The sequence below is a fragment of the Triticum urartu genome, chromosome 7 (assembly GCF_003073215.2).
Source record: "Triticum urartu cultivar G1812 chromosome 7, Tu2.1, whole genome shotgun sequence".
NCBI lineage: Eukaryota > Viridiplantae > Streptophyta > Magnoliopsida > Poales > Poaceae > Triticum > Triticum urartu.
The window spans coordinates 124,383,004-124,405,033 of record NC_053028.1 but is presented as its reverse complement, the minus strand read 5'-3'; the positions used below and the strand labels follow the sequence as shown (position 1 = coordinate 124,405,033).

The following is a 22,030-nucleotide window of genomic DNA, read 5'->3' as shown; positions in this document are numbered from 1 at the left end:
AGAGAGAGACAGAGGAATCTGAAACTTCTCCGCCTATAGCCGGCTAGAGAGGCCGCTTAGCTTGTTGACCTCAAGAAGCCTCTGCTTTAATTGGGTAGAAATGGTGTAGTTTTTGCAGAAAAAAGAAGGGGGGAAAGTGGGAAGTGCCTCCATCGGTTTATTTAGTAATTGCAATCAGTAGTTTGGTGTCAACTTGATTGTACTCTATACACATATATTGGGTGAGGTGTAGGCAATATTGGTGCAAAAGCATACAAGATATCACTAGAGTATGGACATTCTAATCAAAGCTATCCTAAAATTGTCTATGTGCGCGTCTTCGATTTTTCGACTCTCAGCTTGCATCATTTAATTCGGATGCACATTCGGTGCGTGTGGCTAATTGGCGCGCGAGAGAGGACATATAGTTGATATGTATCACAACTTGGCCCGTGATATTTCCTCTCTTGATAGTGTGATACCAACGTGGAAACGGTGGTGTGAATGGTCATTAAAATTTCCAAAAAGAGTTACGACACCGACAATATGCCAAGACCACAAGTTTGTGTGCACGTCTTCGATTTTTCGACTTTAGCGAGCATCGGTTAACTAATTTGGATGACCTTTCGTGCAACCAATAGCCGCGCGAGAGAGAACATACTAGTTATATCAATACATGGCGTGATTCCAATGTGGAAATGTTGGTGTGAACGGTGATGAAATTTTCCCAAAAAATATGACGACGGCATAATGCTACTACATCATGTCATGTGATTCAAAATCAAATTTTGATCCTTGAATTCCTCAAAAATAGAGAAAATCCACCTAAAAGGTGATCTCCAAAGGCAAACGAGAAGGCCATACATCCATTGAAGAGAAGAGAAATGTGTCTTCTCCTTTTCTCTTCACATAGTATAACTTCTTCTTTTTTTGCGGGAACTTGACGTAGTATAACTTGTCTAAACAGAAACTTTGGGGTCTGTTTTAAAACCGTTTCGACGAGAGATCTCTCGGGACAAGTATACCTGAATGTCTTTCCACACGCCAGCGTTCTGGTACGAGGGTATCGTCACGGCACCGGATATGTTCACCTGCAGGCTGCAGCTGGCCAGCACAACATGTGCTGCGGCCTGCGGCTCAACTAGCCAGCCAACAGTGACCCGGCTGGCCACACCGTTCCCGGTGCTCAGCCTCTCCTGACAGGAGGATTTGCAGGCCATTTGCCACGCTGACACGAGGAGATCGATGCATGCGCTCTGGCACGCCGGCTGCAATTATTCCCAGAATAGCATCCGTCGCAAACCCGATAATGGGATGCGTAGTCAGGAGTCATACACTGGCCTGCCCGGATGGAATGGATCGAGCTTCCAGATCACAAAAGCAGTGCGTATCTCTCTAGAGGCAACGAGCTAGCGACATGCCTGGGCTCTTACGTGGTCAGTGTGTAGAAGTGACCGACAACGGAGACAAGTACACTCTAGCTCCAATTTCGCGTTTGTAGTGGACGTATGTACCGGCCGGTGGCAATGGCAACGGCATGGCAGACAGCGCAAGTTTTCCGCGTAATGCGTCATGATTAACGTGCATCTTGCGCATTAACGTGTCATGTGTAGGCGCTGATCGGCCGTGGAGATCCCACCTGACAACATGCGCCAGGCTAGTGGCCCTGGGTGCACATACATACAGTTATCCACCAATGGCTTCTCCCAAAAGGCGAAAATGGTCTCTGATTAGGCGACTTTAGGCGCGCAATAATACTGTAATGTGCGAGAATGGCACGAAACATCCGAAATGGACAGGACGTAGCGCCTGTCAAGCCAATCTGACTTCTCCGGATAGCAGCAGCAAGCAACATCGCAATTTACAAGTGTTCATTCAAAACAAACTTGATTCGCGTGATGATTAGCCTCCAGTTGCTTCGCTGATAGGGAACCGACGACGAAGGGCGGGTTTTGGAATGAATCCCCAGGGAGCACGCACTCGGGCGCAGCTCTGGAGAAGTAGCAGCCTACAAAGAACCCACCAATCCATAGGGCTGGAAAGCAAAACGAATAATCCTACGCCTCTACAGCCCTCATATATGGCGGCAATAGTATCTGCCACCAGTGACAAAAGCCTGCGAAGGCGAAAGGCAATTTTGTGCCTACAAACTTAAGCAGCACAAGCTGAACTGACAGGGCGGCTCCGATACGAGAACACTTTCAGCCAGGCAAATCTATGGCAGAATAAAGCATCGTGTGCGGGTGCATATTATCGCCGAGCCCAGAAGGCTGGGAATCAAACAGAAATACTGATGCGTCACATCCTTGCACCCCCAAACACGCCTAGCATCGTAGCAGTAGTCAGCAAATGATTTACAATTTTACAGACAACGTGACGTCGATACAAAAGGCTTGTCATTGTCGTGGACCGGGATTCCTCGGCATGAGTATCTACAACATGAGGCGAGCGGATTAGCAAAATAAGTGTCTCCCGGCCTGGGCGTCTTGCAAAAGCATTAACTAGCTCCCACTTGATCAGGCGTGAAACGACACGGTAGACACCCTGTTAGGGCCTTGTGGTCAGCGACCAAGTACCTTGTGGTTCATCAGCCTACAAAATAGACGTATCCAGCTATATACTCCACCAAACACCACCTGCAAAAAAAGAGAAAGAAATAGCTTTAAAAGCAGTTTTACTTGAACAAAAACTGTCGAAATGCTACAACAGAACAACAAACATGGTTTCTCAATACAGGCTTTCAAACACCCGTCGCCGCTTTGGGGATAACAGAGTAGAATATCACTGCTCAGGTTGGCAATAAACATGAAATGAGGAGAATCAAGTATAGCTTGGTACTCCCCCTGTAAAGAAATATAAGATCGTCTAGATTTAGCGATCTAGACGATCTTATATTTCTTTACAGAGGGAGTACTAACAAGTACAACAGCATTTCATTAGCAAGCATATGACGCCTTCGAGAGAGAACTAGTTGAATCCAAAATAACTTGCAGAACTCCCACTATTACCAGCCAGATGTGTATGTAGGAAATTACACAGAATCTTGACTTTGTATGCCTCAGCATTGGAAATAAACTTCTGGATTTACAGTAACTATGGTGATAGAAATGGCCGTCTTTAAATTACCGCAACAAAACAACACACATTCAATTTTAAGAACATTTTACTACAACGGCAATAAAACAAACTCTGGCAAAAGGCATAACAGAAAAAATCAAAACACCAACATTGTAACGGCAGAAACATTTACGAAACAGCTGAGAAAGGAAAAAAATCAGATCCATTTATAGAAAGCTAAGATTGAAATCATTTCCAGTGAGCTAAAGCTGAATTAACTCGGGGCTATTTATCAATAATTTCCAACCAGGTCACCTCAATGAAAAGACGTATATATTGGAATTAGGGAAATAACACGGCAAAGATGAGAAGGATATTATTTCTACCAGCATCTATTAATCCCCACCCCAAAATGTGGACAGAAAGACCAAACCGGCATCATTAACCTGTCCAAAAGGCAGTCACTATGAGACATCATACATAAACACGCGTTTGTTCTATAGTATACTTGGTCAGTACTTAGACTATACTTTTTATAAAATGAAGTAGCATGTGGAACAAGAAAAAGTGTAGGCCTCATTGAGCATTAATGAGGAAAGTGGCTAATGATATGGTTTCTCAGGATTTGTCTTCAGTATTAGGCCATCTATCACGGCAGGAGTAATATCAGCAATTTAAGAAAGATTTGGCATTATCCTAATTTCACTTGGAAAAACAGCAACAGGCAGCTCACTATCAAGATAACAATTCAAGGTAGTATATGAGAACAAACAAAGACAACTGCATGACAATCAACAGAAAATGGACTTGAAAACCTCGTGCCAAACAACATTATCTTGGCTACTTCCAATAAGAATGAATGATGCAGTTTATCACAATCAATTCCCAACCTAAAGTTATTTGCAGGATATATTTTTTGGGAACATTATGTGCCCATGTGTACAAACATTAACAGTCCTGGAACTCGAGGCAAGTACTACCTCTGTCCGGAACTAACCGTCGCTGAAATGAGTGCATCTAGACACGCTTCAGTGTATAGATCCACTCATTACAGCGACAGTTAATTCTGGACGGAGGGAGTAGAATATTATTAGGTATAAAGGGGACAAACTGCATTCCATTTATACTGCAATTTAAGTGCTAAGTAAGAAAATGGGTGGATTAATAGGAATAACATGGGAAACAATTCCTTGTGAATGTGAGGTTCGTAAATACTGGAGATCAATTTTCCGGTTAAAAGAGTCAGGTATTTTGAAACATGTGTACTTTGATAGCCCTTCATTTCCTATTGCTTTCTACAGGGATTCTTGATTTTTCTTATGCACTCGTTCAGTAAATAAGAAGTCCTGCAGAAATGTAGGGAAAGGCTGCGTACAATAGACCCAAAGTGGTCGGACCCTTCCCCGGACCCTGCACAAGCGGGAGCTACATGCACCGGGCTGCCCTTTTTTATTCGTTCAGTAAATAAGAAAAGCACGTGAAAGCATTATACCATTCATGAAACAAGAACGTGGTGATGCAAAATTTTCAACATGCCAAGTTCTGAAAGGATCTCCGAAGACCTCCCAAACATCTGCTTGACATGGTACTAGGATTTGAATGCCAGAGTGCAGGTGTCATGATGATGTGAGACTCAAATGGATATATGCAACCAAAGAGCATGAGTTTAGGGCTAAGTAAAGCTCATGTTAAGAGGCCAAGGAGCAAACTGACCCATATGGAAGTCCACTTGGTGTTAAGCAAGACCCTAAAATGGAAATAAACATGTGGGTAGATGTGCTCCACTTGAGCTTACACCTAAGTTGGGCAGTCCCAAACAAATAGGCCCAAACTTCAGGTGAACAAATCAAACCTAACAATGTAAATATTGGGTTAACTGTTGGCTAGGTGTCACCCATGTGAACGGGTAATCAGGCCTAGATCATTGGGGGAGTTTTGGCTATAAGAATGGTTGCATTGTGAAGTACTCCCTCCGTCCGGAAAAGCTTGTCCCTCAAATGGATGTATCTAACACTAACTTGGTGCTAGATACATCCATTTGAGGGACAAATTTTTCCGGACGGAGGGAGTAGGAATTAGAGTGGTGGTCCCATCGACACAATGGTGCGGGGATTGCTTAAGAGCATGCAAACACGATGCATGAGACATGAGCAGAAGCCATGGTACAATTCTAAACACCTAAAGGATTTTGTGTGGCTATTATTAGCTAGTGGGCACTCTCATTTATTCACGTTGTCCAATTTAGGTATCCATGTGGGTCACAAAGCCATGTGAGGTGAGATTTAGGCACTGGTGCTTAAAAAACTGGTTTATTTCTTTAAGGACCTCCACTGAGCACCTTGCATTGTACAAGGCCTAAGAACAGTAAGCTAGGGGTGAACATTCCGGATGGGGGCGAGGCTTGTGCTGGGTTGTTTAGTGGTCGTTTCTTTATATCTAAAGCGGGGTGATGGCCTTTGTCAGTACAAGGGGTGGCTTTCCACATCCTTCCCCTCAGTTGCAACAAGGGGTGGCATGACGTGGGAAAGAAAAATAATAATAATAAATAACAGCGCTGAACAAACAATTCACTAACTCGAAGACATTTATGAATATAACACAGGACTAGGGAAGAGTTCAGATGATTGGTAGTAAAGGACAAAACACATTCTACTGACATGATGTGCTCTGCATATGTGGTGATTAGATCAACAAAAATAGCATGTGCTTTGCAAGACAGTGTAACAGATTGAAGAATTATATACCACATACTATGTAACTTCATCACCGTTTCTGCTCACGCAAAAGGTTATCTTGCCTACACATACCACATATGTAAGCAGTAAACAAACAGATATCCTAGTGTTTCATTACCGCTTATGCATCGGGCACGTCGGGTTCGTAGTACCCCCGATTCCACCACAGGTACAGTGACCCAGCGAGCTCAATTGCAAAGACGAGAATTCGGGCCCACAGCTCACGCCTTAGCAGCTTGGGGCACTCCTTGACGGCGAAAAACACCGCCTTTGACAAAGAATTGATCCAAAAGTTGGCAGCGGCATTGTTCTCATAGTCCATGATATCAAGTTCCTTCTCAATCACAAGCTTTCGTACCATGGACAGTACACTAACAAGAATCACTGGAGCCAGGACCTTTTTCAATGCCCAAGCTATCCATTCACTTCTCCTCCCGGCCTCCGGAGGGGCAGGGGGCTCGGCCTCCATTGCCCTGCACAAAGGCGTTTCTTCTGACCCTTTCTCTTTGTTAAGGAAGAGCGAGAGCAGGTAGAGCAATACGGCAGTTACCCCTGACACGGCGGTGGTCACTCCAAAACTACGCCACATTTTCCACTTTCTCCTGCTGGCGCGTCCTTCGAATGAAGCCTGCAGCATATATTTAATCCTTCTTATCTTCTGCTCTTCCCATTCTTTCCTCATCAGATTCCCAGGCTTCTCTCTGTACTCAAGCATCTGAGACAGTCGTGGATCCATGAGCATTTGCTGGCGTGCCCGCGGGGAAAATGACTCTGAAACCTTAGCAATAAGTTCGGCGGCAGCTCTTAAAGCAACACCGTCTTTGTTTTGCTTGATGTTCTCCAATACAGCCACCACCTCATTACCCAGACGGGAAAACTCCTCACTGCACATAAAGATCAGGAAAAAAAATTCCACATTGAGCGCTTGTAATTTGGAACTAAACAAGGTAAAACGATAACGGCATATGGCATTGGCACTGTAACATAAGAGGAAGATGCGAAGGATAGAGTAGCTACCTTATTTCACTCGTCTGAATTTGTAACTCATGGGGCTCAATCTCTTCCCTCTCCTCTTCATCAATTATGTCCCTAAATGATCCAGAAGTTGAGCTGAGCACTCCCCAGAAGAGCTGTGTGAGAAATGAGTTCTGTTGCTGGTGCCTGTGTCCTGACGACCTCTGCCAATGTCACGGTCACTTGTGTGCTTCTGAATGTTCGACAGTTCGATCTCTTTCAACTTACGTTCTGCATCCACTCTACTGGTAACTTTCATCAGCTCCTGGGCAGTGCCACGGTGGTGCGAGACTATAGGGACAGGCAGGGGCGGCTGTTCAACCCTCGGCTGAGACTTGGTGGACAAAGAAGCTCCATTCTCTGTTTCCACCATGTCTGCCAGCCCCATGCCGTGAGAGTCTGTGTCGATTTGTATGAAGAACTCTGCATTGTCAACCCCTTTCAGTGATTCAGTGCTTTCGGAACCCGTTTCGGCAATTACTAGGGTGATGAGAGGATTCGCCTCGAGCTTGGCCGGCGCTTCGATGCGCTTGGCGTCGCTCGCTGATCCCGCCGAAGTGCCGCAGGCAGTCTTGTCAGCCAGAGTCAATCCCTGCCCGCGCGCTCTGCTGGCTGTAGCTTCCGTGGCGGCGCCGGGCAGTTCCTCTCCGCTGCACTCAGACTTATCCGCAATCATTCCCTCCAGCGGGTCGAAGTTCTTGCTACGAGAGCCGACTCCGGCGGCGGCGGCTTCGGCCACCTCTGCGGTGGTCTCCTCCTTGTCCGTACCTGCGGCAGCCTGGTCCACCTCGATAGAGAGCGATTTCTGAGCGGAGCCTTGTTCCATTTCGACCGTCGACGATTCTAATCCGTCGATCTCTTCCTGGATGTCCTCCACGGGGGACAAGTTGTCGACCTCGCCGCCGTCAGCTTTCTTGCCGACGGTATCGTGCTGGGGCGACTCCGCCGGGCGGTTGCCCGTTTCAGCCACGGCGGCCGGCGGCGGCCCTCCGATGTGCCTCGACATTACAGCCATGCTTCGCTGATAATTTGCGAATCTGAGATTTGGTTTGGCTCGATTGATTCCGATTTCACCTCGTTGGGAGTTAGGGTTTGTCTGGGCTCACATCTAAGGGTTTGTCTATGTTTTTTCTGTTGTCTTTTCTTTGTTTTCAGCTTTGTATTTTTCCCGAGCCTACCCTTGAAATGGGCCGGCCCAACTCGAAAGAAAAGAGCAGTCGCTCAGCTTCCTTCAAATCAAAAAGAAAACGTACGGATGGGTGCTCCAATGGTTATTTCCCTTATTGTTTTTCTTCTCTCTTTCCGTACTATTAATGATTTTCAGAAATGTGGTGAACAATTTTCAATGACACAAAAAGAATTTTTAACATATGGTGAACATTTTTCCAAATGCCATAGTTTTTATGAGGGGATGAAATTCGTGGAAGTCGTGGCAAAAATAAAATATTTTTTGGAGTGCTGATTGTTTTTTTCCATGACTTCAACAAATTTTCATTCCGTGATGGAACTTGGCAAGCACTGCACTCAAAACATTTATCATTCTTTGCCACCAATTTTTTTTTGTTTTTACTGTTCATGGCGGTATCATAAGAGCTAAAGCTCGCATGGGCACTTTCCTACACTTTTGTCATGAATGCAAATGACATTGACATGTAGGTGGTGTTTTTCCGAACATTTTGGTATCTTCTTTACATTTTTTTGATTTAGTATGAATTTTTTATGAAGTTTTCAAAGTGACGGTCAAACGTCGAAGGGCAAAAGTATAAGAGGAGCGAAGTGACTTGGACATAACCCATCGCTTTTAGAAATTATTAGGGGTAAAACAGTCGAGTGAGACACAACTAGGGGCACAAAACTAATTATCCCTATATTTTGTGGGTCTGTTCGCGGCAGATTGGATTATTCCCTCCTGTTTTCACTTTAAATGATGAGAGTAATACGGCAGGGAATCTGTATTACGATGTGTATTTTAGTGTGTTCTTCGCATAAATTCTGGAGTGGGAAGTACATGGAGGCACGGCCGTGTGATGGCTGCGTCGCACGGATGGTCGCACGATCGCGGCCATAGGCAAGCCGCGTCGTCCCCCAATTAGGAAATGTCGCGTCAGAACCGCCGCCATCCTCTTTCTTCCTTTCTCTTTTTCTTGACCACGCCCCACCACGCAAGCGCTCAACCTCGCTGCCCAAGGGGCCGGTCCCTTCGGCCCAGCAGCCCAAACAACCAGAACACATTGTTTTTTTTGTCGGAATAGCGTCTCTTAGGACAACAAGCCCATGAGACAGAAAACGTGGTGCACAAATAAGATCTAACAGTCAGAAACATGCAGGTCGCGAAAACGAACGGCCAAAAACGCAAATCGCTGAGAACGCTCGGTTTAGACTCGATTTTACTGTCCTAAATTCGAGAATAAGTGACATGTTGTGATGCACATTCCATGACCTTATATGATGCAAGAGATTATCTTAACCACACGTCTTTCCTTCCATTGTTTGAATGCATTAATAAATTTCCAGTAGCTAATATATGGTTGTATAATGAAATACAACAACAAAAAGTGAATACCATTTATTCTTCCTTTTTCCTCAGAAGTTCATACGTAATTCCTCACGGAGTATGTTTCTCTTTATCAAGGTACTTTAACAGGTTTGTAATTTTGCATAGAGAAACGCTTCAAGACATTTCCTATGTATTCCCACTCCCGCAATATCGAAAGCTCCAAACATGCTTTCATATGAAAGTTATAAGATAACCAAGCTTTTCACTTCCATTAGTGTGATTTTATCATTGAAAACAACAAGAACATCATTAACATATATAATAATAATGTAAAATAGTTTACACTTACAATTGTAGACGACTGTCTTGCTTCATTTAGATAACCATATGACCATATACCATGCTATTCAATTGATGTGAAGCTTAGTTATAAGACCATATATTAATTTATTCAATTAGCAAACCATGTCCTTGTTTCCTCTTTTCCTAAATTTCAGGAGAAAATAGTTTTCCCAAAGTATATTTCCCTTTGTGAATAATTTAATAACAAGAGTGACATTATAATATTCCAGTGAACCAAATTTCCGTAGAAATAGAAAAGAAAAAAACTTATAAACAATTGGTTTGCAGTTGTTTGGTATGGTAACAAGTTCCCAAACTATATATTTCCTCGTTAAGTTTATTTCTTTCCGCATTTCTTCCATCCATAGTTAACATTGATAATAGAAAATTTAGTGCTTCTTAAGAGACTTTAGTTATTCCTTTAAAATTTAGAATGACTTCACCAAAAACACATAGCAATTATCCAGATATTACATTCAAATTTAATTCCTCCCACTTATCCTAAGCATGTTAGTGTCGGGAGTTTCACTTATAGGTTCCTTTGGGGCCATGATTATATTCCAACATGATTGCCGATAATTCTACCCCTTGTTCATAAATATATTGTGTTTTCACTTTCCACCAGTTTTCCTTTTCAATAAAAAAATACCCTTTGATCCACTAGAATAGCCATTACAAAATTTCTCGTATGTGCTTTGCAGTACTCGAGAATTTCCTGCGGAAATAAAAAGATTTCCATCAGTCAACAAACCATAAGGAGTAACTGTGCTAGACGAATGATATAAACAAATGACAGTATATATGCAATGCTTCTTCCAAAAATGACACGATAGTAAAAGTATTCAATTTCCACTTAATTATGGAGTGTACGGTCTATTGCAATGGTGAATAGTTCAATGCCCTTTACATATACAAATGATATATTCCTGAAGTGTACATCCCCACCAATCAGTTATTAAAACTTTTAACTTTTTTAATCAACTGGTTTTCCTCTTTAGTACAAAATGTGGCCGGCATAATAAAACCTCCCGGGTTGTATTTTCAAGGATACATATAACCATATCAAGAGCAATCATCAATGAATAAAATAAAATTAATAATGTGAACTCTACTTGGAGTGCATAAGGATATCAAAATAAATAACGACGTGAAGCTTCTAATCTCTTTCCACCTTAGGAACAAGTGTATAAACCAAAAATAACCATTATATATGCTTCACATGTATGATAGCCCTCCCACTAAAGTTTAAAATTACAGAATTAATAAAGTCATACATGACATAAATATTGAGATTCCAAGCATGTGTTCCCATTGTAGGTATTCCTCCATATGGAGTTATCTTCACCAAATAAATAATTTCGGCTGCAAACTTTCAATGAACCATCAACGAAGAAGAGATGATACGTCTCCAACGTATCTATAATTTTTGATTGCTCCATGCTATATTATCTACTGTTTTAGGCAATATCGGGCTTTATTTTCCACTTTTATATTATTTTTAGGACTAACCTATTAACCAGAGGCCTAGCCCAGATTTGCTGTTTTATGCCTATTTCAGTGTTTTGAAGAAAAGGAATATCAGACGGAGTCGAAACGGAACGAAATCAACTAGAGAAGTTATTTTTGGAACGAAAGCCATCCGATGGACTTGGACCCCACATCAAGGAAGGAAGGAGGAGCTCACGAGGGTAGGGGGCGCGCCCCCCTGCCTCGTGGGGCCCTCATGGCTCCCCTGACGTGCTTCTTCTGCCTATATAACTCCATATACCCTAAAACTTCCAGAACAGAGATTAGATCGGGAGTTCCGCCGCCAGAAGCCTCCGTAGCCACCGAAAACCAATCTAGACCCGTTCCGGCACCCTGCCGGAGGGGGCAATCCTTCTCCGGTGGCCATCTTCATCATCCCGGTGCTCTCCATGACGAGGAGGGAGTAGTTCTCCCTCGGGGCTGAGGGTATGTACCAGTAGCTATGTGTTTGATCTCTCTCTCTCTCGTGTTCTTGAGGTGATACGATCTTGATGTATCGCGAGCTTTGCTATTATAGTTGGATCCTATGATGTTTTCTCCCCCCCCCCCCTCTTCTCTCTTGTAATGAATTGAGTTTCCCCTTTGGAGTTATCTTATCGGATTGAGTCTTTAAAGATTTGAGAACACTTGATGTATGTCTTGCCGTGGATATCTGTGGTGACAATGGGATATCACTTGATTCACTTGATGTATGTTTTGGTGATCAACTTGCGGGTCCCGCCCATGAACCTATGCATAGGGGTTGGCACACGTTTTCGTCGTGATTCTCCGGTAGAACTTTGGGGCACTCTTTGAGGTCCTTTGTGTTGGTTGAATAGATGAATCTGAGATTGTGTGATGCATATCGTATAATCATGCCCACGGATACTTGAGGTGACATTGGAGTGTCTAGGTGACATTAGGGTTTTGGTTGATTTGTGTCGGTGTTATTCTCGTACGAACTCTAGGGCTGTTTGTGACACTTATAGGAATAGCCCAACGGATTGTTTGGAAAGAATAACTTTGAGGTGGTTTCGTACCCTACCATAATCTCTTCGTTCGTTCTCCGCTATTAGTGACTTTGGAGTGACTCTTTGTTGCATGTTGAGGGATAGTTTTATGATCCAATTATGTTAGTATCGTTGAGGGAACTTACACTAGTGAAAGTATGAACCCTAGGCCTTATTTCCTATCATTGCAATACTGTTTACGCTCACTTTTATCATTAGTTACCTTGCTGTTTTTATAATTTTAGATTACAAATACCCATATCTACTATCCATATACCACTTGTATCACCATCTCTTCGCCAAACTAGTGCACCTATACAATTTACCATTGTATTGGGTGTGTTGGGGACACAAGAGACTCTTTGTTATTTGGTTGCAGGGTTGCTTGAGAGAGACCATCTTCATCCTACGCCTCCTACGGATTGATAAACCTTAGGTCATCCACTTGAGGGAAATTTGCTACTGTCCTACAAATCTCTGCACTTGGAGGCCCAATAACGTCTACAAGAAGAAGGTTGTGTAGTAGACATCAAGAGACCATTGTGCGAAATTCCATAATGCACTAATTTTACCATTGAGCAACATTTCCACTCTTCCTTTTCCAAATAGTATGACATAGTTAATAGACTCCAAGATATAACAATAAATCAAATCCCTTCTCATTGAAGTTGCACAGAGTATCCTATAACAATAATAGTTTTCCTCCACAAGGGAGTTTCATGACATAATTTCCAGTTCCAAAGTATTATAAATCTAGTATTTGTGCCAAAAAGAAATCATCTACCATTAAGTGAGAGTAAATTTCCTTTTCCACAAAGTGGTTCCCATTTTCCTCTGTAAATAAGTGATGCTCATAATAGATACTTCTTTGAATTCTTTCTCATGCCAGGTTAGTGTATTTATCATAATTTTCCTCCATTAGTGAATATGACGTACTTTCCAATTTCAGGTATATATTGTTTAATATTTCCTTGGAATTGTTTGAAAGGATGAAAACCATATATATGATTGAGCATGTATGAAAGATATTTCCCTAAAAATACATTCCAGATTGCATATAATTTCTGCACAATCTATCCGGTCTCATATTCAATAGGCAAAGAATTGGTCTATGATCCCAAAATGAAAAAAATGCGAGCCATTTATTACCATTCGACCATGCAAGCTCCAAAGTTTTCAGCATGATATTCCTTTTCCTCGTTAGTGGCATCATTATCAGGCTCTTCTCGTTCAAGGATATTCATAATGTAATCATCAGGTGTTCTTATAAGAAGAACACAAATTTTCCTTTCCAAACTATATTATTTTCTTGTGAGCCATCTAATATGTTCCTAAATGATTCAGAGAAAACATAATGTTCTATTCTATTACCAAGGAGAAGTACGTTACCGATGGGAGGAGACAAAGAAACCCAGCGAATAAGCAGCAAAGGAACCCGTCTCCCTGATGGCTTCTCCGAGTCTCGCATGCCCGATGGCTTCTCTCAGGACTGGTTCAGGGAACCAGGAGGGTGAAGATCAATCTCACACACCAAAATGAAGAAATCCGACTCAGTTCTTCAAGGTGAATCAGAGGCAAATTATCCAGTTTCTTTGTTTTGAACCATTGCGAGAGACTTCCCATCTGCTATGCAAACAAATATGATTGTTGAAAAGATCTGCTTTCCATTAACTGCGCCACGATCCTAAGTGTTTGACAGAAGAAAAAAAACGGCATGTTGCACCTTGACCGTATAAAAACAGTTGTTAAAGGGTGAAAATTCAAACCTCGGTTTAGTTTTGTGATGGGGTATGTCTAGGTCTCAGTCGACTGAGACTTCGTGAAGTCTCAGTCGGCTGACATCACCATGAACAGATTAGGCCTGTTTTATCTCCCTCCCTGTTGGGTCTTAATTTACCCCGTTGTGGGCCTGGGGTGTGGGCTCTGTTTGCTTGTCTTTTTTGTTTTTGTTATTTGTTTGGCCCGTTTTATGTCCCTTCCATGGAAGCAACAAACATCAGAAACATGCAGTTGACGTCATAGCTGACCTCCCTCCCTGTCTATGGACGCAGCAAACAAAAGAAATTAGGCCATGCTCCATGCATTTCAGCAGGCCCATTTCCAAATGGAACTACTAGATGTCGACGTCCCAGCTGACCTGAGACGTCCTGTAACTTGGAGTGAGCTAGAGTTCCAGTGAACTACTAGGACAAGTGAGCTGGACACTAGTGCTAAATCTACTGAAAGAGAACAAAAAATATTACCGAGGTACTCCCTCCATCCAAAAAAAAGTATAAAAGATAGTATCAAGCAGTACATCTGTAGTTTTAGAAAAAAACTAAATACAAGCTGAAGCTGCGGAGTGGAGTGGTGGCATGCATGAAGCAGGCTACACTCAAGATTCATCAATCCTGCTGCCCCAGTTACATCAATAAACAACACATCAATCAATCTCACTAATTTCAGACCATAGTCCATGCGTTTCAACAAGTCCATTTTCACACAAGCAAAAAATCACCAGTGAGGAAAAACAATGTGGCTCCAACAAAAAACACATAATTCATGATTTGAGCTTGGGTGTAACAAAAACCACACATGACCTACAAGTGGTTCAAATTTAGTAAAGGGGATCTCGATTGGTATTAAGGATGTTGACAAGATGATGGCCATTGGATTCCCTTTCAACTGTATTGTACCAGTTAGGTAGATCAGACAAGCACACCTAATAATAACCAAAAATATCTATAGAAAATTTCACAACCCTGTGTCAAAAAATAGAGTAGTAGCATCTAAGAATACTACACTAAAATCATTCAAAATTTGCATCAAAGATAGTTAAGTTGAACTCCCCTCTTAATGGTATTCTTTAGCCTGCCGTAGTTTACCAGAAGAGCTAGATCGACCAAATACAGTGAGAAATACTACATGTGCAAATCACTTGCACGGTAGTACTGAGGAGTGGTCGCTGACAAGGATTTTATTCCCTCCCCGAATGTGTCCTTGAAGATAGCATGTGGGCTGCAACATAGCACATGCCTCAAGGGGAACAAAATTACCTCGAGCTCAAGCACGAACATGATTAACTTGCCATTTCTGATTTCAAACAGTACCGTTGGGTGGTCTCTAGAGAGATGTTGAGCCAGGGTCCACATTCCAGAGACTTGTAGAAAAATAAAGGTACTTCCCTAAATAAAGATACAAAATAATTGATTTTTAGTTTTGATTACTTGGGGAAACAAACCTATTTAATGCAAAAAGAAAAAAGAAAAATAAATAAGTTTGTACTTTGTATATGACTTAAAAAAGGTAACAAAAAGAAATATATAGATCTTGAAAACGGCCCCCATGCCGTGCTCCGGCCAAAAAGACAAAGCTAGTTGTGAGATCGGGTGCTTGATTTGTGTTTGCGGGCACGACAAAAATGGGAATTGTGTTTGCCTAGTTGATGGAGTAGGTATCTTACCTGCTCTGCAAAAACTAGCCCCCTCACCCCGCTGGTCGTTCCGACAAAGCAAAAAAAGCCTAGTTGCAATCATGTTGGTAAAAAAAGACATGCAGTTGTAATCCGGGGACACAGCTTATAGTTGCATGACTAATTTGCCCCCTCTCCCCATTGCCCTCTCTCTTCCCGCCGCCCCCTCTGACAAAACAAAGCTCCCAATTGCAACCATGTTGGAAGCACATGCAGTTGCATGACTAGAGTTGGACATGCGACCGACCCTCTCTTTCTTCCCGCCGCCCCTCTGACAAAACAATGGCCCCAATTACAACCAAGTTATAAGACATGCAATTGCGTGACTATAGTTGGACATGCAACTACCCCCCTCCTCGTCGGTCCCTTCGACAAAGCAAAAGCGCAGTTGCAACCAACTTAGAAGACATGCAGTTGCGTGACTATAGTTGGACATGCAACTGCCCCCCCTCCCCCCGCCCCTCTTGCCATCGCCCCCTCCAACAAAAAGGCCCAGTTGCGACCAAATTTGAAGACATGTAGTTTTGTGCCTAGTGTGGGACATGCAACTGGCCCGCCAATCCATTCGACAAAGTAAAAGCGTAGTTGCAACCAAGTTAGAAGACATATAGTTGTGTCATTATAGTCGGACATGCAACTGCCGCCCCCTCTCTCTTGCCGCCGCCCCATCCGACAAAACAAAGGCCCCAGTTGCATACAAGTTTGAAGACATGCAGTTGTGTGCCTAGTGTGGGACATGCAACTGGCCCCTCTCCTCGTCGATCCCTCTGACAAAACAGAAGCCTAGTCGGAACCAAATTAGAAGACATGCAATTGCGAACCATGTTGGAAGATATGCAGTTCCATAACTACAATTGGGTATGCAACTGGCCCCCTCTCACACCGCCACCTGCTCCGACAAAACAAAGCCACTTGCAATTGCAACCAAGTTAGAAGACATGCAGTTGCCACCATGTTGGAACACATGTAATTGCATGACTATAGTTGAGCATGCAACTGGCACCCTCTCTCTTCCCGTCGCCCCCTCCGACAAGACAAAGGCCCCAGTTACAACCAAGTTAGAAGACATGTAGTTGCGTGACTAGTGTGGGACATGCAACTAGCCCCCCTCTCTTCCTGCCACCCTCTCCTACAGAACAGACGCCTAGTTCCAACCCATTTACAAGACATGTAATTGCATGACTACAGAAGGACATGCAACTAACCCCATCTACATGGCGCCCGCCCCCCAACAAAACAAAACCCCACTTGCAACCATTTTGGAAAACATGCAGTTGCGTGACTATAATTGAACATGTAACTGGCCCCTCTCTCTTCCGGCCACCTAGTTGGAAACTATGTTGGAAGACAAGCAGTTGCGTGACTAGTGCAGGACATGCAAATGGCCCCTCTCCTTGTCGGTCCCTCTGACAAAACAAAAGTCTGAGTTATAGTAAGGTTAGAAGACATGCAATTGCGACCACGTTGGAAGGCCTGAAATTGCATGACTATACTTGAGCATGTAACTGCCCCCCTCTCTCTTGATCCCGCCCTCCTTCGACAAAACAAAGGTCCCAGTTGCAACCAAGTTAGAAGACATGCAGTTGTGTGGCTAGTGCGGGACATGCAACTAGCCCTCTCTTTGTCTGACAAAAACAAAATCTGAGTTGCAACCAAGTTAGAAGACATGCAGTTGCGACCATGTTGGAAGACATGCAGTTGCATGACTATAGTTGAGCATGCAACTGGATCCCACTCTCTTGTCGTCTCCCCCTCCGACAAAACAAACGCTCTAGTTGCAACCAAGTTAGAAAATATTCCCCGATAACTTATGTATAAAAAGCATGATAAGTTACGTACCAAATGGTTGATAACTTTTGTACCCTCGCAAAAAAAAACTTTTGTACCCTGGCATGCTTTTTACAACAAAGTTATCATGATATGTCAACAATTTTTACTACGTTAAAATTACCATGATGTTGTAAATATTAACAGAGCAGCCGGGCCATCTATATAGAATAAAAATATAAAAGGAAAGAAAGAAAAAATATTCGTTTCCAGGTCACGCTAAGTAGCAGTACAAATACTATCTAACCTTAATCTAATCACTGGCTCAATCTAGACTACGACCGGTCAACTGGTCGTTAGCACAGTCCTTTATTTATATCTAGACACGTTTTAGTGTTGAGCTGTATTTAATATTAGGTACATCTGTCAGTAGGCAAAATTTAGACAACTAATTTGGGATGGAGGCAAATACTTATATATGATGAAAAATAATATATTTACACCGGCGTTTGTACACGAACATGTACATTGCAAGCGCAATCGCAATAAGAAAAGAGCATGCAAACTCCAAGCTTGCATTGCACTAGTACAAGCTTTGCTTTGCACAATACAATTTGCACTACTAAGCTATCTATCTTCGATCAGTCAACCGTCACAGAGACTCTGGGATATCCACCGGCGGAGTCGTTGAAAGGAACAGGTCGCACACTTTGGAGCGCCAGTCTGGGTCCGACGACCGGATGTACCCGGCGGACCTCCTCTTGTAGTCCTCGAGGGGCAGCACCCCCCGGCGGCGGAGCGCTTCCTCGTCGCGCAGCAGAGAGCCGACCACGTCGGCCTTGTGCCCGCAGTTCCGGTGCTTGTAGCCGCAGTAGCCCGCGGCACGCCGGAAGGTGCGAAGCGCGCCCCGCAGGTCCTGCTGGTCCATGTAGAACTCGGCTAACTCCAGGAAGCTGGTGGCGGCCAGCTGCAGGTCGCCGGTCCTGGCGAACAGCGTCGTCGCCTCCTCCAGCGCCTGCTCCACGTACTCTACCTCGTACTTGGCTGCACGCACCAAGACAACACATGGATGGATAATAATCAGAATCATGGATAGGCACACGTTACTTCGATCGGAATCACGGCCTACATATTGATAGATACACGTACGTTTGTGTTCGATCTCGATGAAGCATTTAGCAGAGCGCAGCAACGCGGTGGCCGCGCGCGGCTCGTCGCCGAGCTGAATGTCGTACAGAGCCTGCTCCGCGAACGCCAGTGCAGCTTCTCTCCCTGGCACATACAGTACAGTACAATATGCATCAGATCAGCCTGCTTAATTGCATTGACTAGTAGTAGTAATATTAAGGGGACAAGATGAAAAATACTGAGTAGTAAGTAAATAATTTGGCCGTACAGTTTAAGGCGATGAGGTAGCAGAGGGCCGAGTCCTTGAGGTCCTGCCAGGTCCGGAAGACGGTCCCTTGCCGGAAGGCCCTGCCCCTCAGCACGCGCGCGCGCGCCTCCAGGGCCGCCGGCCCTTGCCTCTCCTCCTCGAAGAGTATTATGTCCTCCTCCTGCTGCTGCTGCGGCTGAGATCGATCGTCGTCGCGCCGAGGGATCGACATCTGTTCTAGTATGTTCTTCTGCTCCTCGTAAGCGATCGGCATCCCTTTCTCGTCCTCGTCGTGCCGGGGGATCGGTTCGTAGCCGCGGCGGCGAGCGTCGCGTCGGTCCAGGAACGACGACGCTGACGTACCCATCACGGCGGCGGCGGGTTGGGTTCAGCTGTGGATGTTCTCTGCCCTTTTTTTTCTGATGAGGGGACTGTACCTTCACCTTTCTTGGCGGAGCGGGACTGCTGCATGTACTACGCATATATACACGCTACGGGATCCACCGGCCGGGTCCTAGTCGGACGCGCACTTGACTCCTTTTTTTTTAGGGCCGCACTTGACTTTCCCCAATTTCCTTTTTCTTTTTTACCCCAAGGAACATGTGTTGGAATTGGAGAAACCCCATACGACGCTCTCTGCGTCAAGTTTTTTTTTTTTTGAGTTGGCTCTCTGCGTCAAGTTGTGGTACAAACGCACAGACATGGCGAGGCCAGCGATTAAAAGGCCCGGCCTGTTTGCGCGTTTCATTGATCCTGGCTTTGGGAACCTTCTAGAAGGTTCCTAACAGGTCCAGGTATGTTTTTTCTCGTTTTTACCTTTTGCTGATTTTTTATCGTTTTGTTTGACTTTTCATTTTTTTAGTTATCTGATTCTTTTTTCGTTATCTTTTTTCCCTTTCGTTTTCATTTTTAATTCCTTTTTATTATCCTTTTTATCTATTTTTGTTTTTCAGAATTCTAAAAATTGTTCAAAATTGCAAAAAATGTTCGGAATATCAAAAAATGTTCGTACTTTGAAATTTTTGGTCACAATTCAAAAAATGTTCGTGATATATAAAAAATGTTTGCCTTTCAAACAGGTTCACAAGTTCAAAAAAATCCTGTTTTCAAATTTTGTTCACAAATTCAAAAACTGTTCGGGTATTTTTAGAAAATATTCGCATACTGGAAAAATGCTCTCCTTGTCAATAAATATACATAAGTTCAAAAAATGTTCCTGTTTTCAAATTTAGTTCATAAATTCAAAAAATGTTCCCTTTTTCATATTCTGTTCAGAGTTTCAAAAAAATTTCACAGATGCAAAAAATGTTCCCTTTTGTCAAACATGTTCTTGTTTTCAAAAAAAATTCCTTTTTCAAAAAAATTCGAGAAATTCAGAATAAATCACAATTTTAAATTTGTGTGCGAATTCAAATATTGGTTACATTTTTTACAAAACTTGTTTGTGTTTGTGAAAAAAAATTGGAATTAAAAAAATGTTGCTGTTTTTTAAAAATTTGTGCATGAATTCATACATTCTTCCGGTTTTGAAATTTGGTTATAAATCCAAAATTTGGCCAATTTTTTCAAAACTTGTTTATGTTCTTAAAATTTTGTTTGGAATCTCTTTTAAAGGTATTCAGATTTTTCATGAAATGTTTGAAAAAAAATATTCGGATCTGTCAATGCAGTTTGCTCTAAATTATTTCGCGCTACTTACCAATCACTAGCGCTACCCAACTCGGGTGCTTAGGTACGTACCTCAATTTGAGGTGGACCGTGAGTTCAAATTCGAGCTAATATGCCTCATTTTTGCGGTGCTTTTTTCACCACTTGTTGCTCCTGTGTTGGCTGGCCCAGGTGGAGACTACCCTGTGCGAAGCCCTGCCTGGCCTGCCGCAGAATGCGACAGATAGGAGGTCCCTTGGAATTGATCTCGTGTTTTTTTTAGGTGTAACTAGGGATTTATTCAAAGTTTAAACAGTTTGGAATACAAATAATATCCGGGACAGTCCCTAACCACATATGGCGGCCATACAAATAATGTCTCGTGGTTTGTTGGGGTCACGTGGGTTGTGTGCCATAAGAAGTCTCCCCCTGTCACGATGTGTCGGCCCAATCGAACCAGGGTACTCTGAGCCGAGCAGCCGACGGACCTGGGCCTTGACGATGGCGCCCGGCAAATGATGCCGCACATGCCTTCCTTTTCTTTAAACCAAGAGCTATTGGTCCCTTTTTTTTATGTAACTTCAATACAATTTCGTTTGTGTTTGGGAGCTTGGCAACTCGTCATTTGAAGAACATAGTCCACTAGGTCTCCTCGCTAAGTGCTTCGCGGGACGCCAAGCCCCGACAAGCGCTTCCCGAATCCGCTCAGGAAGAGCCGCACCCTGCAGCATTCTTCCTTCTTCGTGAAGGAAGTAGAAAATATGCGTGTAAGAGACATTAAATGCACACCATCCCGCTACTAGGACCATCGTCAGCCGCAAGGATGGGACGCAGCAGGCCCGCCTTTTTCGCTTTGGGCACCAGCGAGGCGTGTCATCCCCCAAGATCATCAACAGTGGCAGATCAAGATTCACCCATTCGGCGTGCTGCTATAGGGGCGTCCTATAGCTACATACTCGGTACGAGCGAGCATGGCATGCCCCGTCGTGTCGTTCTAGTACAGACGGCCCTCACTTTCCCTTTGTTTATGCTGAACATGTGGCAACCCCCGCTGCGATAAGGGAAGAACCGAAGCAGTATAAATAGAAGAAGACTACCGCCTAGCAGATGGACTCATTCGCAACATTTTGTAGTGAACACAACAATATCATCCTTAGGCAGGAGTAGGATATTACACCGCTATGGTGGCCTAAACTTGGGTATCTCCGATGTGCTTTACCTCCAGTCATCTCCCCTCCGGCGAACGATGCCCTTGGTTTTGTAGCGTGTTCAGTCCCCGGCCGAACTCACAAAGGGTTGTTGCACACAACCCAACGTCTGCTTCCTAGACACCGACAATTTGTTCCACAAATTAACTATTGAATTGAATCTTTTTTCTATGACCTAGATATCTGCCTCATGTGTGGCATGAGCACATGGCAACTATGAACTTTTTTATGGCAAGTTTAGTGACAAGAGGATGGCAACTATAATTGTCAAGCAGGGCAACTTCCTTTCTAGAGTTTTTTTTTTCTTTTCGGATGGATACTTGAGTTGTAAATAACGCCAGGGCCAGAGCGCTTCATGCCACACGTGTAGTACTTATCATTTAGGTTGGGTTTATTTTCAGAAGATAGCTCAAAAGAACTGGCCTTAAAGAATGGTAAAGCA

General features: G+C 43.5%; 2 protein-coding genes across 2 annotated transcripts; both read right to left on the bottom strand.

The window, feature by feature from the left end:
* Positions 1-6,595: 6,595 nt before the first annotated feature.
* LOC125525602 lies at positions 6,596-7,892 on the bottom strand. Its single transcript, XM_048690615.1, has 2 exons — positions 6,789-7,892; positions 6,596-6,655 (listed from the first exon to the last, which is right to left on the bottom strand). The coding sequence occupies exon 1, from the start codon at positions 7,798-7,800 to the stop codon at positions 6,853-6,855; it is 948 nt and encodes a 315-aa protein (XP_048546572.1). The 5' UTR covers positions 7,801-7,892; the 3' UTR covers positions 6,596-6,655; positions 6,789-6,852.
* Positions 7,893-17,842: 9,950 nt separating this feature from the next.
* On the bottom strand, positions 17,843-19,168 carry LOC125524588. Its single transcript, XM_048689624.1, has 3 exons — positions 18,755-19,168; positions 18,508-18,630; positions 17,843-18,402 (listed from the first exon to the last, which is right to left on the bottom strand). Exons 1-3 carry the CDS (start codon positions 19,098-19,100, stop codon positions 18,011-18,013), a joined length of 861 nt encoding a protein of 286 aa, XP_048545581.1. The 5' UTR covers positions 19,101-19,168; the 3' UTR covers positions 17,843-18,010.
* Positions 19,169-22,030: the final 2,862 nt, after the last annotated feature.